At 22.0% G+C, this 15177-nt stretch overlaps 7 protein-coding genes across 7 annotated transcripts; 4 read left to right on the top strand and 3 right to left on the bottom strand.

Annotated features, from left to right (window-relative positions):
• Positions 1–761: 761 nt before the first annotated feature.
• Positions 762–1340, bottom strand: SRAE_2000086300 (Hypothetical protein; the record flags this gene model as incomplete). Its single annotated transcript, XM_024651746.1, has 1 exon — positions 762–1340. One exon carries the CDS (start codon positions 1338–1340, stop codon positions 762–764), a length of 579 nt encoding a protein of 192 aa, XP_024505393.1.
• Positions 1341–2674: 1334 nt separating this feature from the next.
• On the bottom strand, positions 2675–3190 carry SRAE_2000086200 (Trafficking protein particle complex subunit 3; the record flags this gene model as incomplete). Its single annotated transcript, XM_024651745.1, has 2 exons — positions 2675–3117; positions 3169–3190. 2 exons carry the CDS (start codon positions 3188–3190, stop codon positions 2675–2677), a joined length of 465 nt encoding a protein of 154 aa, XP_024505392.1.
• Positions 3191–3786: 596 nt separating this feature from the next.
• Positions 3787–4995, top strand: SRAE_2000086100 (Domain of unknown function DUF815 domain and P-loop containing nucleoside triphosphate hydrolase domain-containing protein; the record flags this gene model as incomplete). Its single annotated transcript, XM_024651744.1, has 1 exon — positions 3787–4995. One exon carries the CDS (start codon positions 3787–3789, stop codon positions 4993–4995), a length of 1209 nt encoding a protein of 402 aa, XP_024505391.1.
• Positions 4996–5126: 131 nt separating this feature from the next.
• On the top strand, positions 5127–5846 carry SRAE_2000086000 (Hypothetical protein; the record flags this gene model as incomplete). The annotated part of the gene is made up of 2 exons (XM_024651743.1): positions 5127–5692; positions 5753–5846. 2 exons carry the CDS (start codon positions 5127–5129, stop codon positions 5844–5846), a joined length of 660 nt encoding a protein of 219 aa, XP_024505390.1.
• A 590-nt stretch (positions 5847–6436) lies between these two features.
• SRAE_2000085900 (Glutamate receptor 1) lies at positions 6437–9516 on the top strand (the record flags this gene model as incomplete). Its single annotated transcript, XM_024651742.1, has 3 exons — positions 6437–6849; positions 6910–8206; positions 8245–9516. 3 exons carry the CDS (start codon positions 6437–6439, stop codon positions 9514–9516), a joined length of 2982 nt encoding a protein of 993 aa, XP_024505389.1.
• Positions 9517–12893: 3377 nt separating this feature from the next.
• On the top strand, positions 12894–13975 carry SRAE_2000085800 (Zinc transporter ZIP2; the record flags this gene model as incomplete). Its single annotated transcript, XM_024651741.1, has 3 exons — positions 12894–13096; positions 13149–13719; positions 13772–13975. 3 exons carry the CDS (start codon positions 12894–12896, stop codon positions 13973–13975), a joined length of 978 nt encoding a protein of 325 aa, XP_024505388.1.
• Positions 13976–14136: 161 nt separating this feature from the next.
• SRAE_2000085700 (Acyl-coenzyme A thioesterase 8) lies at positions 14137–15176 on the bottom strand (the record flags this gene model as incomplete). The annotated part of the gene is made up of 5 exons (XM_024651739.1): positions 14137–14249; positions 14294–14458; positions 14507–14768; positions 14826–15057; positions 15115–15176. 5 exons carry the CDS (start codon positions 15174–15176, stop codon positions 14137–14139), a joined length of 834 nt encoding a protein of 277 aa, XP_024505387.1.
• Between the last annotated feature and the right edge of the window lies 1 nt (position 15177).

The following is a 15177-nucleotide window of genomic DNA, read 5'->3' as shown; positions in this document are numbered from 1 at the left end:
AAAAAAAAGTATAAAATATATTTTTATTTAAAATTGTTTGTAAAAATTATCTTTATTCATTCTTAAATATATATACAAATAAAAATTAAATGCATTTATTATTTTAATATTTAAAATTTTTCATGTGTCTTTTTTTGAAGCTAATATTAGTTAATAATACATTGATTTAAACATCTGATTTTTCATACAACAAATAAATAATATTATTCTTACATTTTATTATCTTTTATCTTCTTAGTTTCATTTTTACTAGAAACTCCGTCTTTATCAATTTTTACACTTTCTAAAGATAGTTTGCTTTTTTCATCAACACATTTTGATTTATTTGTTTCATTTTTTTCTGTTTGAATAATCCACATGTTGTAATTTTCTTTCTCAATTTTAACAATATTCTTTTTACTAAAATTGTTATTTTTATTTTTTTTTATTTTATATAAATATGAAATGTAAAATATTCCAATAGCTCCAATAAATATTCCTATAACTAAGACAGTAGCCAATATTATGTTGAACATTATTATTACATGTAATAAAATAAAATGTCAAAGAAAAGAAAATAATAATAAATAAATGAAATGACAAGCACGTCATTAGATACAATAGTTTAAATGTAAAAAATATGAATTAAAGTGTGTTTCGAGTGATAATTAAATTTTATATTAATAACCATGCGAAAAATCAGAATAGAAAAAAAAAGAGTATACAATATTTTCAGGAGTTATATTAAATATATTTTTCTTTAAAAATACATAAATAAATTATTAATCAAAAGGTTTACTTTTATCATTTATAGATGCTTTTAATTCTGATACCATTTTAACAGTATTATTAATATCTGAATAACCCATATATTTATAATAGTTCCTTAGTCCACCTACATCTGGAATCTTATCAGAGATCTCAGTGTCAGAATTATATTGACGTAAAAAAGGTGGTGATTTGACAATATTTGTTTCTGATTTTGTTTCATATTCATTTACTTTTTTACAAGATGTCTGAAAATCTTTCAAATTATCTTTTTCAAATTTTTTTGACATACGACGAACATAATTATTACTAATAGATTGGTTTGATACTTCACTTTCATCTGAATGATTTTTCATATATCCAAGAATCTTTGATTTCAATTCATCTCCTTTATCATCAAATGTTCCTGGTTCAATATTAAGAGCTAATGACTTTCGTAAAGCAGATTTTACCTTTGCAAATTTATCAACTCTACCAATATTTGTATTATCTTTAAATACTAACTCCTCTTTTTTTAGTGTCTCATCCAAAACTCCACTCATTTCATCTTGATTTTTTATTTTTTCAACTGAAGATTTATCACAATTACTCATAACTAATTAAGGCTAAAAATAAAATACTTATAATAAAAAAAAATAAAAAATACTTATAAACTAATTTTTAATAACAAATGCAATTTTATTTCTACAAAATATTAAATTTATAATTAAGCAATTTTGGTAATATATACCTCAGATATTATTTAATAAATATAAATTTCATTAATAACATTTTTGCTTAATTGTTTTACAAAGATTTACTCATTTTCAAGTCTTTTTATTTTCCCAGAATCTTTGATCTTCAATAAAATTATGAACATTCCCCTAATAAAGTTACATTTAATTGACATTAGTATCGTGGCTTATTTAAAATTTTTCCCAATAAAATGTAACAGAAACCATCATCTTACTTAAACCTAAACTCAGTGATATTATCATTAATATAATTATTTTGAAATATATAGATGATTTTCAATATGCGTATAAACTTTTTTAATAATTGTTTTTAAATTAATGACTTTATAATTATTATTTTTAGAGAATCTTTTTGAGATGATTTATGGTTTATATCTTAGCGTGAATTTTGAATTAGTATCTTAATATTGTTATTTTCAAAAAAGTTTTTAAGATTGTTTAAGATGAAGTTCAAATAAATATTACAAGTATGATTAATTTTTGAACTTTTTTTTTACCTTTTTTGAATCTATATATCTATCGTCAGAATAAAGATTCAATTATAAATATTTAGTATTACTTGCACCAAATTCTATTCTATTTTCCTATAAAATCAGATTTCTAATATCTTCATTTCAAAAAAGGTCATTAATGTTTTCTCTTATAAGTTATTCTTCTTAGATTTTCGTGTCAGGATCGAATCCTTGAGAATAGAATATTTTTCAAATTATTTTTTTTAATGGAGGATTAAAAATTAAAGCTTGATTTGTGAAATTTTAATATTCTATTTTTTGATATTTTTCTTACAATTCTGTGGTATTTTATTTCATGTTTCTTTATTTTTAAAAATATTATTAATTTTTTCTTAACATATATATATTTTTTAGACAAAAAAATATGTGATTACTTACAATTTAATGGATAATTTTTCTAAAAAAATTATTATTTTTACAATTTACATTTATTATCGCCTTTTTAATATATAAAAAAATGATATTTATTTCTCCAAAATCTTAGAAATAATTGTTTTCATAATCATCTAAAAAAAAGTCTTTTTCTAATAACTATTGCCAATTTTTCATCCAAAACAATTTTTTTAATATAATTGAAAATCGAGAAAAAATTTTATTAGCTCAAATTTCGCCTATACAATATAAGAATATAACATTTGAAATAATTAAAAGCAGATAATATATACATTTTATATTACTTTTCTACTCATCCTCACCGGCAGGAACATTTTCACGAATGATTCTATTGAATTTTAACCTTATTTCTGTTGGATTAGGAACATCGTCAACAAGAACAACAATAACATCCATGTGCATAGCTTCTAATGCACCTCTAATTGAACCGCAAATAATTTGTGAATATTTTAAACCATTATATTTATCTGGAATTTCAACAAATTCTGTTAAAGGATTACTATCTATGATAATAGAACATTCATCTCCACCTGCACTCCATGATGTGACCTGACCTGTAACTCCAAGATATGTCTTTAGTGCTGTTTTAGCTAAAACTTCTGATAATTGTTTCATGTCTGTACATTTCCCAACATTAACATTTTTAGATAAAAAATCATCAGCAATCCTTAAACCAATATTATACCCCATTTTGTCTAATTGAGCATTGACATCTTCTACATTTTCATAATCTTTAATCAATTCAACAACTAAACACCCATATGTTATAGCAAACATCTCACCTGGAATCGTTTGTGGAGCCATTTTAAACTAATAAATTATCTTGAAAATATAAAAGAAATATTATTGTAAAAAAAATTATGCTTTGTAAATAAACGTGTTTCCGTTACAAAATCCTAAAACGAAGAGTTTTAAAATGTCCTTTTTACTTATGTTTTTGTTTATTTAAAACAAAATTTTTAGAAAAATTGAGTAGAAGTTTTACTATTTAAAAATAAACACAGAAGTTTTTTATAATATATATTAAATTTAATATCAGTAAAGAGATTTAATGTATCATATGAAATAGATAAATAAAATAACTAGATTCAAATATATATATTTTTTTGAATTGATACATTAAAATAAAAAAAAATTAATAATATTATATTTATAATCTTGTTGCTTCTGGCTATACGGTTACAAAAAAGAAAAACTCATTATATATCATGATATTTGGAATGAAGAGTACATGTATTTTTTTTTAATAGTATCCAATACACAATTATATCTTTTTTTTTTTACTTATTTATTGTTCATTATATTTTAATAATATTGAAATTATTTTTTATTATTTATGAAATTTTGTTTTGGGTAAACTAATTTTTTTTTTTAATATTTTAGTTTGGTTCTATTTTATTATGAGAGTATTAGAAAATTTGAAGTTATTTGACAAAAAATTGTATGGTGTTGACAAACAAATTGAAAAATTAAGGGGAATTATTAATGAATTTAGTTATACAAATAGGGGAGGGAGTTGTTTGGTAGTAGGTCCCAAAGGAACAGGAAAAACAAGTTCCCTTCGTTTGATTACTGGAGAGTATGAGGAAAAAATTGAAACTATATTTTTAGATTGCATTTATTTGACTTCAAATGCAACAGGTTTAAAGATGTTAGAGGACATGGATGATGAAGAGGAAATGAATGATAAATTGAAAATTATTGTTTTAGAAAATTTTGAGTTATTTTCTGAAAATCGTGATCAAATATTATTATATAAATTATTAAATGAAACTAGAAATAGAAGTTGGTATGTTTTTTTGGTTTCTGATTTAAGAGATGTGAAGAATTGTCTAGAGAAAAGAGTTAGATCTCGTATTTCAAATATTGAAATTGTATATACAATTAATATGCCATATGAAGAATATTTAAAATATTTTAAGATCATGTTACTAGATTCTTTATTTGGAATAGAAAATAAATATAATGGAAATATGAGTAAAAAAATGAAAGAAGTGGAGGAAATAAGGAATGAATTAATTGATGGCATTATTTATCAAAAAGATGTTTATGATAAATTTGAAAATCTTTATATGGAAGATTGTTCAATGTTAACATTAAAAAAAATTGTTGTTTTATTAGTATCTAAATTATATTATAAAAAAAATTATGGAAATGAAGTTACATTTGACTCATACAACACCGATATTCCACCTTTATTATTTGAAATAATTGAATTAATTGTTCCAACAAAAATAAATGAAAGTATTTTAAAAGGTTTAACAATTCGTCAATTATGTTTACTAATATGCATCATTAAATTAATGAGAAATACACAGAATATTGAATTTTTATATCATAATATATATAAAAGTTATTTGAGATTTAAAAATCAGTACAATTCTTTTGGCAAGTATAATGAATCAGATGTTGATATTTATAAAGAATTAGACACACTAGTTGAAAGAGGTCTTATTCAATATACCAATGAATCTCAAATGGGTCAGTTGTGCTTTAGAAGAGTGAAAATAGGCGTTGATCCGGTATTAATAGAAATGTGTATTAGAGAATATAAACCATTACCTTCATGTGTTAAAGTATGGTTGGAAGATACAATTGAGATGATTTAAAATTAAATAAATGTTACTATTACACATCATTAATTTTTGTTAAATTTATCCATATTTATTGTATAAAATAAAAAGAAATAAATAGATATAAAAGAGATTATTTGTTATATAATTTATAAAATTTTTATAGTATGTTTCTACCTATTTTATTTCTAGCCATTTTATTATTTGGAAAATGTGTTGATGGTCAAATATCTGCTATGTTTGGAAATCCAATACAAGCAGAAAATTGTCAAGAATGGAGTCAATGGAATCCATGTATTTGGTTACATTCACATAATGGAACAAATAGACGTTTTGAAAGATCTTATTTTGATCAATTATTACCAGGAAGAACAGGATGTCGTTCTCATGTATTTTTTAAAATTTTAAGAGAACGTTTTGGTACAGCTTTTGATAATTTTTATAATTACTTAAGAAAAATGACAATAAGTGAAAAACAATGTGGTGAATGTTCATATCAACAAAGTTGTGGACGTAATTGTCATAGACGAGGAAACGGAAATGTAATAAATCCATTATTTGTTGCAGAAAGAAAATGTATTAATATTGACCAAAATGATGCATGTGTTTCAAGGCAACTTAATGGTGGATGTAAATTATGGCCAAATCCATTAATACCTTTACCAAATGTAACAAATTCAATGCTTGATATTATTAATGGATTAGATTATTTAACATGTATTCCTGAAAAAAGGTATTATTTTAAAAAAAATAATATTAAAAAAAAATTAAAATTAATTATTTATATTTTTAGAATAAATGGAGATGTTTGTCGGTGTTGTTGCCATCCATACACAGTTAATCCATACACTTTTAAGTGTGAACTAAAAAGTTATTTAAAGGGATAGGAACTCTTCAAGTTTTTTTTGCTATTATAATAATACAATTACAAAACTTATTATTCCTTTTAAATTGTTTCCTAATCAAATTCTTTTAACAGGCCTCTTACTCTTTTCCTTTAATACCAATCTTATATTTTTATAACAGAATATTTTATTATCGGTCTTTTACACTCTACAATCCAATATGTAGAGTGTTTTTATTTTCATAAATATACAAAGATGGTTGTTATCCACACTCAACTTATAATCCTCCTTCAACTTTTCAATTACTTTTAAAGAATAACCGCATAATCAAGAGAAAAGCTTTCCTTGATGGGGTATTCTTTGCTTAGATATCGGATAATGTGTTTCTTAATTGACTTCTCAATAACTTTAAATTACTGTATCTATCATATAATCTTCATACTAACTTATTTATTACTCCTTGATAAAAGTTATCTACTGGCTACTTTCTTATTTCTAATAATTTTTGTCAACTATAATAAAGTTTATATAAGATAATTTGTAAATTTAACTTGACAGAAATTGGGTTGTTAGAAAAGAAAAAGTAAAACGGAAAACATAACTTAAGTATTTATTTTAGATTAAATTTAAAAATGATTTTAACTCATTACTATTTATCTTTTGTATTTTTTTATTTTTATATTATTTTAATAATAAATGGATATCCATCAAAAATACCTATTGCTTCATTTACTGTTCCTGGTGATAGAGAACAAGGTGTTATTGGAGCTTTAAATTTTACAATTAATATGTATAATCAAGATATATATTCAAAATTTAAAATTAAACATCATAATAAAGCTCTTCGTAATGCAGCATTTGATGTATGGGGTGTAATGAAAAAAATTTGTTCTGAATTACAAGAAGGTCTCATGATAATGATGGCTGGTGTAGATGGTAATCAAAGAACATATGAGGCGTATAGTACTGTTTCTAGTACTATGGAAATTCCTTTTGTTAATTGGGATATATCAGCAATAAGTCCATTAGATAATTATCCTAACAAGTATGTTTTTTTTTTCATTTATTACCATATAACAAAGTAATAAATTTTGACATATTATAGTTTTGAAGTTTCTATGCGTCCTTCTAATGGGGAACTTATTGCTAATATAATTGTACAAAAAAGATGGCAAAGTTTCATCTATCTTCATGATGGAAAAGTTGCAACACAAAATTTAGAATTAATCTATTTTTATGCACAAAAACTTTCTAATTTATCAATAACATCTGAATTAGTTAAATTACCACAAGAAGTAATTGATTATGGAGAGTTTTTAAGAAAATTTAATATGAAATATGGAAGAGATAACGAACCCAGGAGAATTATTTTAGATATTACTTCTTCCTATAAACAACAACAATTTTTAGCATCAATTAGAGGAGCACAATTTAATCAACAAAATTATCATTACTTAGTTGTAAATTTTGATTTTCTTCCTTATGATGTTGAGATGTTTCAAAATGGAAATATAAATATTACAGGTTTTCAAATTGTTTCTAAAGATACAAAAATTCATAATTTATTAAAAAAAAGTATTGATTTTAATAGGCAACAAGATAGAAATGAAAAAAATATTGACTTAGAAGCTAGATTGGCATTTGTTCATGATGGTGTTCTTGTTGTTAAAAAATCTCTTGAAAATTCATTAAAAAAGAATGATTCTATTTTTTATCAAAATTTTAGGCATGGTGAATTATATAATAGGGGATTTAAAGGTATATATTGTCATCCACAATATGATAAAAAATCTGAAAATCGACCATTTAGTACTTTTGAACATGGAAAATTAATTGCTAAAAGTCTTCATGATGTTAAAATAGGACCTGAAGATGGAACATTAACAGGTCATATTGAATTTGATAGATTAGGTTTTCGAAAAAATTATGCTGTAACAGTTATAGATTTAATTTCATCAAATACATCTAATTTTAATCAAAAAGAAGTTACAGTATGGAAACAAGGTATTGGATTTGTTAATGATGAAGCTATTTCACAACATGTTAGAAAAACAAATACTGATCAAAGTAGTCAACGTCTTTTACGTGTAATTACAGTTTTAGTTTCACCATTTGTTATGATAAAAAGAGAATGTCTTAATTCAAATAAAACAGAATGTCAGGGAAATAATCGTTTTGAAGGATATTGTGTAGATTTATTAGTACTTTTATCAGAAAGAATTAATGATTTTAAATATGAAATTATTGTTGATGAAAGTATTGGACATGGTATTAAATTACCTGATGGAAGTTGGAATGGAATGATAGGTAAATTATTAAATGGTGAGGCAGATTTAGCTGTTTCATCTTTAACAATTAATCAAGAAAGAGAAAGAGTTGTTGATTTTAGTAAACCATTCATGGTATGTAAAAATTTTTAGATACAAATAGTATTTTTTAGGTTACAGGAATTAGTATTATGATAAAAAAACCAGATAAGCAAGAATTTTCTGTATTTTCATTTATGCAACCGTTATCAACAGAAATTTGGATGTATATAATTTTTGCTTATGTTGGTGTTTCTGTTGTAATATTTTTAGTTTCAAGATTTAGTCCATATGAATGGAGAATTGATGAAACAAGTAATGGATCATTTACAATTTCTAATGATTTTTCTGTCTATAATTGTTTATGGTTTACTTTAGCTGCATTTATGCAACAAGGTACAGATATATTACCAAGATCAATTTCAGGAAGAATAGCATCATCTGCATGGTGGTTTTTTACAATGATTATTGTTTCCAGTTATACTGCTAACCTTGCTGCATTTTTAACATTAGAAAAGATGCAAGCTCCTATTGAATCAGTTGAAGATTTGGCTAAACAAACAAAAATTAAATATGGTATTCAATCCGGTGGTTCTACGGCTCAATTTTTTAAATATTCTTCAGTTGAGATGTATTCTAAAATGTATCGTTACATGGAAAGTCAAGTTCCATCTGTTTTTGTTAAAGATTATGATGAAGGAATTGAAAGAGTAAGAACATCTAAAGGTAAATATGCATTTTTATTAGAAGCAACAGCAAATGATTATGCAAATACAAGAAAACCATGTGATACAATGAAAGTTGGTTTAAATTTAAATAGTTTATCGTATGGTGTTGCAACACCATTTGGTTCTGAATGGAAAGATCATATTAATCTTGCTGTGTTAGCATTACAAGAACGAGGAGAATTAAAAAAACTTGAAAATAAATGGTGGTATGATAGAGGTGAATGTGATCAAGGAATTTCTGAAAGTAGTAGTGCATCTTTAAATCTTAGTAAAGTAGCTGGAATATTTTATATTTTGATGGCTGGTATGATAACATCTATGATTGCAGCATTAGGTGAATTTTTATATAGAAGTCGCTTAGAAGCAAGAAAAGGACAAATAACTAGTGCTAATGATTTAAAATCAACTTTATATGGTCATCTTGAATTATCAATAAAAGGTGGTGCTATAGCTAAAGAAGGAACTGAAGCACATGATGCTATTAAACGCCAAAAAGCAGCTGCTTACGTGCCAGCTAGTGACAAATCAAATTATAAAAACAAATTAGATAAAAAAAAAAGTATTGAAAATGATTATTCTACTAATCGACTGAGTAATGATGATATTTCTCATCCTCTTGATCAAAATAGGATGCCATTTACTGGTGGATTTCATAGTGCTTATAACACAGTCGTTTAGATATAAAATTTTATATTACATTATTATTAAATACTTTTTTTTTTCATTACATAAATATTATTTATATAAACAAATTTTTATAAAAATTACAATTATTTTAACAAAAAGTTTTTTTATATCATTAAATATATTTTTTAACAAATATCATTTTTAAAAATTTTAAATTGTTTTACTTAGATTTGTAGTGAATAAATATAAAACTAATTTCTAATGTATACATTCTTTATGTTTTAACATGAATTAAATATTTTATTGAAAAATATTCTTTTTATTTCTTAGAATTATATTTATATTAACAATTATTTACATCAATGAAGACCAAATAATAATTATTTTTAAGATATAGATCATTTATTATATTTCTAAAATGTATTTATTAAAAAAAAAAAATTAATATATAAACAACTGTCTATAAATTTATTATTCATATTATATTATATAGATTAGTCTTTTAACTTTAGCATACGTGCCATTTTTTATAAAACCTTCAATTTTAGGAAAATTGATAAATATAATCCAAATATTTTACTATTATTTAAATGATATCGATTGTTATGACTTATAATTATCAATGTCTTAGTTACTAAAAAAAACTTTACGAATTTCTTATATAATTTATTATAAATACTAATACAAACATTTATTTATAATGTCCTAGTATCATTAATAAAGTTGATGGTAAAAAGAAAAAATTTATTTATTATCTTAGACTAAAACATTTTGTAAAGAATTTATTTATAAAATTTTGAAGATTTTTAAAAGATGCTGATAAAAGAAATACAAAGTTAATATATAGGATGGTTTATAAAGGTCATCTTATTAAAAAAAGTACATTTATATAACTAATATATTGGATAATTATAACTATATTTTTTTTTAAACAAAGGTTACAAAATTTCAAAAAAATTATTAATAATTTTTTAAAATTACTTTATTAATTAATATTATTTTATTTATAATATAAAAAAAAAGATTAATAAATCTTTATTTTTTTTTACTAAAATAAAGTAATAAAGAATTAAAAAAATATTTTTTTTTAAATTTTTTAATGATAAAATAAACACCTTCTTGAACCATCCTGTATATCTATATATTCTTTATTCTTATTTATTTTAGTAATATAGATATTACCAATAGTAAAATTTATAAATATGTTTGGACATTTGCATCCCCGTCTAAAGTTAGCTTATCTTAAGTGGAAGTTTAATTTTAAATTTAAATACAAATATTATAATGTGTTTATATACATATAATATATGGTATTGAATAGAAAATTTTTTTTTCTTTTTTTTTTACTTAAATTTATAAATTATTAAAAAGTAAGAAATTTAATACTTTTTTGAAAATTTAAAAAATTAAAATAAAAAGAAGTGGATTTATTTCAAATGATAAAATATAAAATTTCTTTTTATTATATATTTTTCCCTTAATAACATTATTATGTAAAAATTTAATATACTTTTATAAAAAGTATTTTTTCCTGTATATATAAATATTTACAATATTTACACAAATTTTATTTTAACACTTTCAATATATTACTAACATCAACCTCAAAAAGTATTTTTTTTTCCTAACAATTTTGCAATTATATTTTATTAATGTTAATATTTATATAAATTTCATTTTCAAAATTATTTTTTATTAAGAAAAAGAATAACTTAATTAAAAATAAATAATTTTAATTTCTTTGAAATATCATTTTACTATTAAAAATGTTTTATTTTATTATTATAAATTCTTAAAAATTTTATAAATATTTTTTGCTTTTATTTTACAAACAAAATATTTTTGAATTATCTTAAGAGAAATTTTTAAAAAAAAAAAAATTACAGAATACTGTAAAGTTTTTTTTTTATTAAAATTTTAAAAAGGGGCAAATGATTTAAGATTGGAATGTGTTTAATAAAAACTTTTATTTTAACAAATAATAAATGTTACGAAATCAAATAAAAGTCAAAATATTAAGTCATAATATAATTTTAGAAAAATTTATTGTTTTAAATGATAAATAAAAGTTGTTTATTAATTCTTTTGTAAATTACACTTTTAAATTGAAAGATGTTTTCATTTTTATTCATAGTTACATTATAAAAGATATTCTTAAATTAACATTATTGTTTATTTTGTATCTCGATTTCAGACTAGCCGAAATATAATAATTGTCTGTCTTCATATTGAATAATCAAAAAGTAATATTTATAAATATCTTTTTATTTTTTAAGAAAAAAAAAATATAAATATCAAAAGTCTTATTTAATATTTGTTATAATTTTATAATTATAATTAATTATTAATTTTCTTTTTAACATATTTTGTACTATTATTGACATTAGATAATTTAAAATTTTGAATTGTTAATTAAATTTTATTTCAAATAGATTCTTTTTTGAAATTTTAATAAAATTATCAAATAATGCTTGTTTTTTTCTTTTTTGTTTAACTTTTTGATTAAAATTTTATTTAAACTAACAAATTAACCTTTGCTATTATTATTAAATTATTTATGGTTATTTATTATTTAGTATGTAATTAGTTTGTCATTTTTTTAAATTTACAATCTAATTAAAATATTTATTTTTTCTAGACTTTATATATCGTTTACAATTATTTATCAAAGATCACACTATTTTAAAAATAGTGAATAAGTTTTAACAACAATTTTTTTGACATTTATATTATTTAAATGTGATTAGGAATAACTTTTAAATATGACGGTAATAGTGAAAAAAAGATAATTTAGTTGTTATCCATTTAAAATACATATATTAAAATTTCTATAATGATTTACACCATTAAAATTATAGTTTATTTTGTTATTCCCATTGAATTATTAATATTTTCTTATGTGAAAAATATATTAACAAATAAATCTTATAAAATATTTGTATGATATTTTTCCATATATGAGGATAACAACTATTATAAAAATTTTTATTTTTTTTTAATATTTTAACATTATATAAATAATATACGAGGTACTTTTATGAAAAAATATATCCCCTATGTGTATACTTTTTCCCAAAAATAAGTAGAATTTAAAAATTAATTTTTATAATTTATATATAAACTTTGTTAATAAAAAAAATAATATCCATAATATTTTATTTATATCTATTTAAAAATAAAAAAAATACGATTTTTTTTTTCTATTTTGGATTATTTTTTTACCTAATTTTTTATTATAATATTCTCAATAAAATATATAAATATATAATATCTAGTATAAAGAAAATTTTTAAAATTAATCTTACATAAATAGTTTTATAAAAATGTTCTATTTTCTAACATTTCCGTTTAACTGAATCATCTTTAAATTTTTTTATTAATTTCCATACATAATTAAATTATAGTGTTGACAGAGTTGGTAGATAAATATGAACAACTTATTATTACAATCAATCTTAGGATTATTAATTTTATTTGTTACAATTATCTCAGCTTTAGCACCACACACATTAATAAAAAAATTTAAATTGGACAATGATGGAAAACCAAATTTATTTTTAAGTTTAATGTGCTGTGTAGGTGGTGGTGTCTTTTTAGCTACCTGTTTTCTAGATATTTTACCTGAAATTCAGTATGTTTTTTTTTAACAAAAAATTTCAAAAAAAAATTTTTTTTTTTTTTAGATTTGGTTATGAGGATATTAAAAAAAGAACTAACACAACAAACAATTTTCCATTTCCTCAGTTAATGGTGTGCTTAGGGTTTTTTTTTGTATATCTTTTAGAAGAACTTTGTTCAAAATATTTTCATAAAGATGATGAATCATGTAATCATGCATTACCAAATTATAATTCTGTTGAAACAAGTAAACCATTAATTCATGAAAATGAAGAAAATAGAACTGTAATAAAAGTACAAACTACTTCTACAGAAATTCCATGTTCAGAAACAACAACAATTGATTCACCAAAACATGATGAAAAGAAACCAAATGATTATTTTAAGGCTTTGTCATTTGCAATTATTATGTCATTTCATTCTATTTTAGAAGGGGTTGCCTTAGGAACTAAAAATGACTTGTCTGGAACACTAGTTTTGTTTACCTCTTTATCTCTTCATAAAATTATTGAAGCTTTTGCTGTAGGTCTTCAAATTTCAAAAACAATTTCGGGTCGATCAAAATGGGCAGTATTAATACTTTTTATTTATGCAATTATGACTCCAATTGGAGCATTACTAGGTGCTGGATTAAAGGTATAAAAATAATTTTTATAATTAAATAAATTTATTTTTCTTTGTATTCTAGGAATTGAATATAAATGCAATATCTCGTGATATTGCAGTATTAATTTTAGAATGTTTAGCTGCAGGAACATTTATATATGTTACGTTTCTAGAAATAATTGCACAAGAATGTGTTCCAAAAAATAATAGAATGTACAAATTAGGTGCTGTTTTCTCTGGTTTTTTAATAATAGTAGCTCTTCAATATCATAACCATTTTTTTTAATGTTAAAATTATTTTGTGTCTTATTTTTATTGTTTTTATTTGATATTTTTGTAAATGAAAATTATAACAAATATATCGTACGAAGTAGTTGTTTAATGTTATAAATAAATTTTTAAAAATATTTATATATAAATAAATTTGTAAAGAAAAAAATAAGATAGTTACATTTTAGATTTTGCTTCTTTAGTTCTATGAAGACTTTCTTGTATTAATGTTGCTAAATGTAAACCATCTCTAGACCAAAATTTACCCATTATAATTGCCCGTCCACCTTCTAAAAGTTTAATATATATATATCCTTATTTTTATAAAAATTACCTGCTCTTGGAGAGATTGCTTCAAGTAAAATCCATTCATTCATATTAATGTTAGATGTGTGAAAATATAAAGAATGATCAAGAGATGTAGAAAAATTAGGAACATATCCTTCAACAATATGTTGTTTTTGTGCATAATCAATTATACCTGAATCAGACATAAATGCTAAAAAACACATATGAATTATTGGATCATCAGGTAATTTTTCTTTACAACGTATCCAGGAATAATAATTTTGTAATCCACCATCACCTCTTTCTATACAAAAATATGTCATTGGTTTATAAATACGACGATAACAAAAAGAATCATGATAAAAGTTTTTTGCAATATTAATAGACAAAATTTGTCCTGAATTTAATTCTTTTAAATTAATTTTTTGAAGTTCTTCCATATAAAAATCTTGTTCTTTTAAATCTTCAGGTTTTGGAATATCAGGCATTACTCCTTGATGACAAATTGATGGTTCTTCAGTCTTATGAAAAGATAAATTACAATCACTAATTAATATTTCACCATAATAACAACATACTTTTCTTAAAGCAAAATTCTTACTGTCACGAATTTTTTTGACCTTATAAATAAGTGATCCATCAACATTTACGGCATTTAAAAAATATATATGTGAAGAATGACAATAAAAATCTTTATCAACAGTTTTTTGAGCAGCAAAAATAGAGTTACTAATTAACTGACCTCCATAAACAGAAGCTCTACCTTTGTTCTTTCTAATATTTTTAGTTTTAAAAGTAAGATCATTAGAACTTAATTGATCAAGCAATAGATGTTCAATTAGATTATCTTTCTCTTTTAACACATACATTTTTAAAATACTGCATATGAAAGAAGAAAAAGTAAGAAATGATAAGAAATAAATATTCATC

This window comes from Strongyloides ratti, assembly GCF_001040885.1.
Source record: "Strongyloides ratti genome assembly S_ratti_ED321, chromosome : 2".
Lineage (NCBI taxonomy): Eukaryota > Metazoa > Nematoda > Chromadorea > Rhabditida > Strongyloididae > Strongyloides > Strongyloides ratti.
Note: the sequence above shows the minus strand (reverse complement) of the source record. Positions and strands in the feature narration are given on the sequence as shown.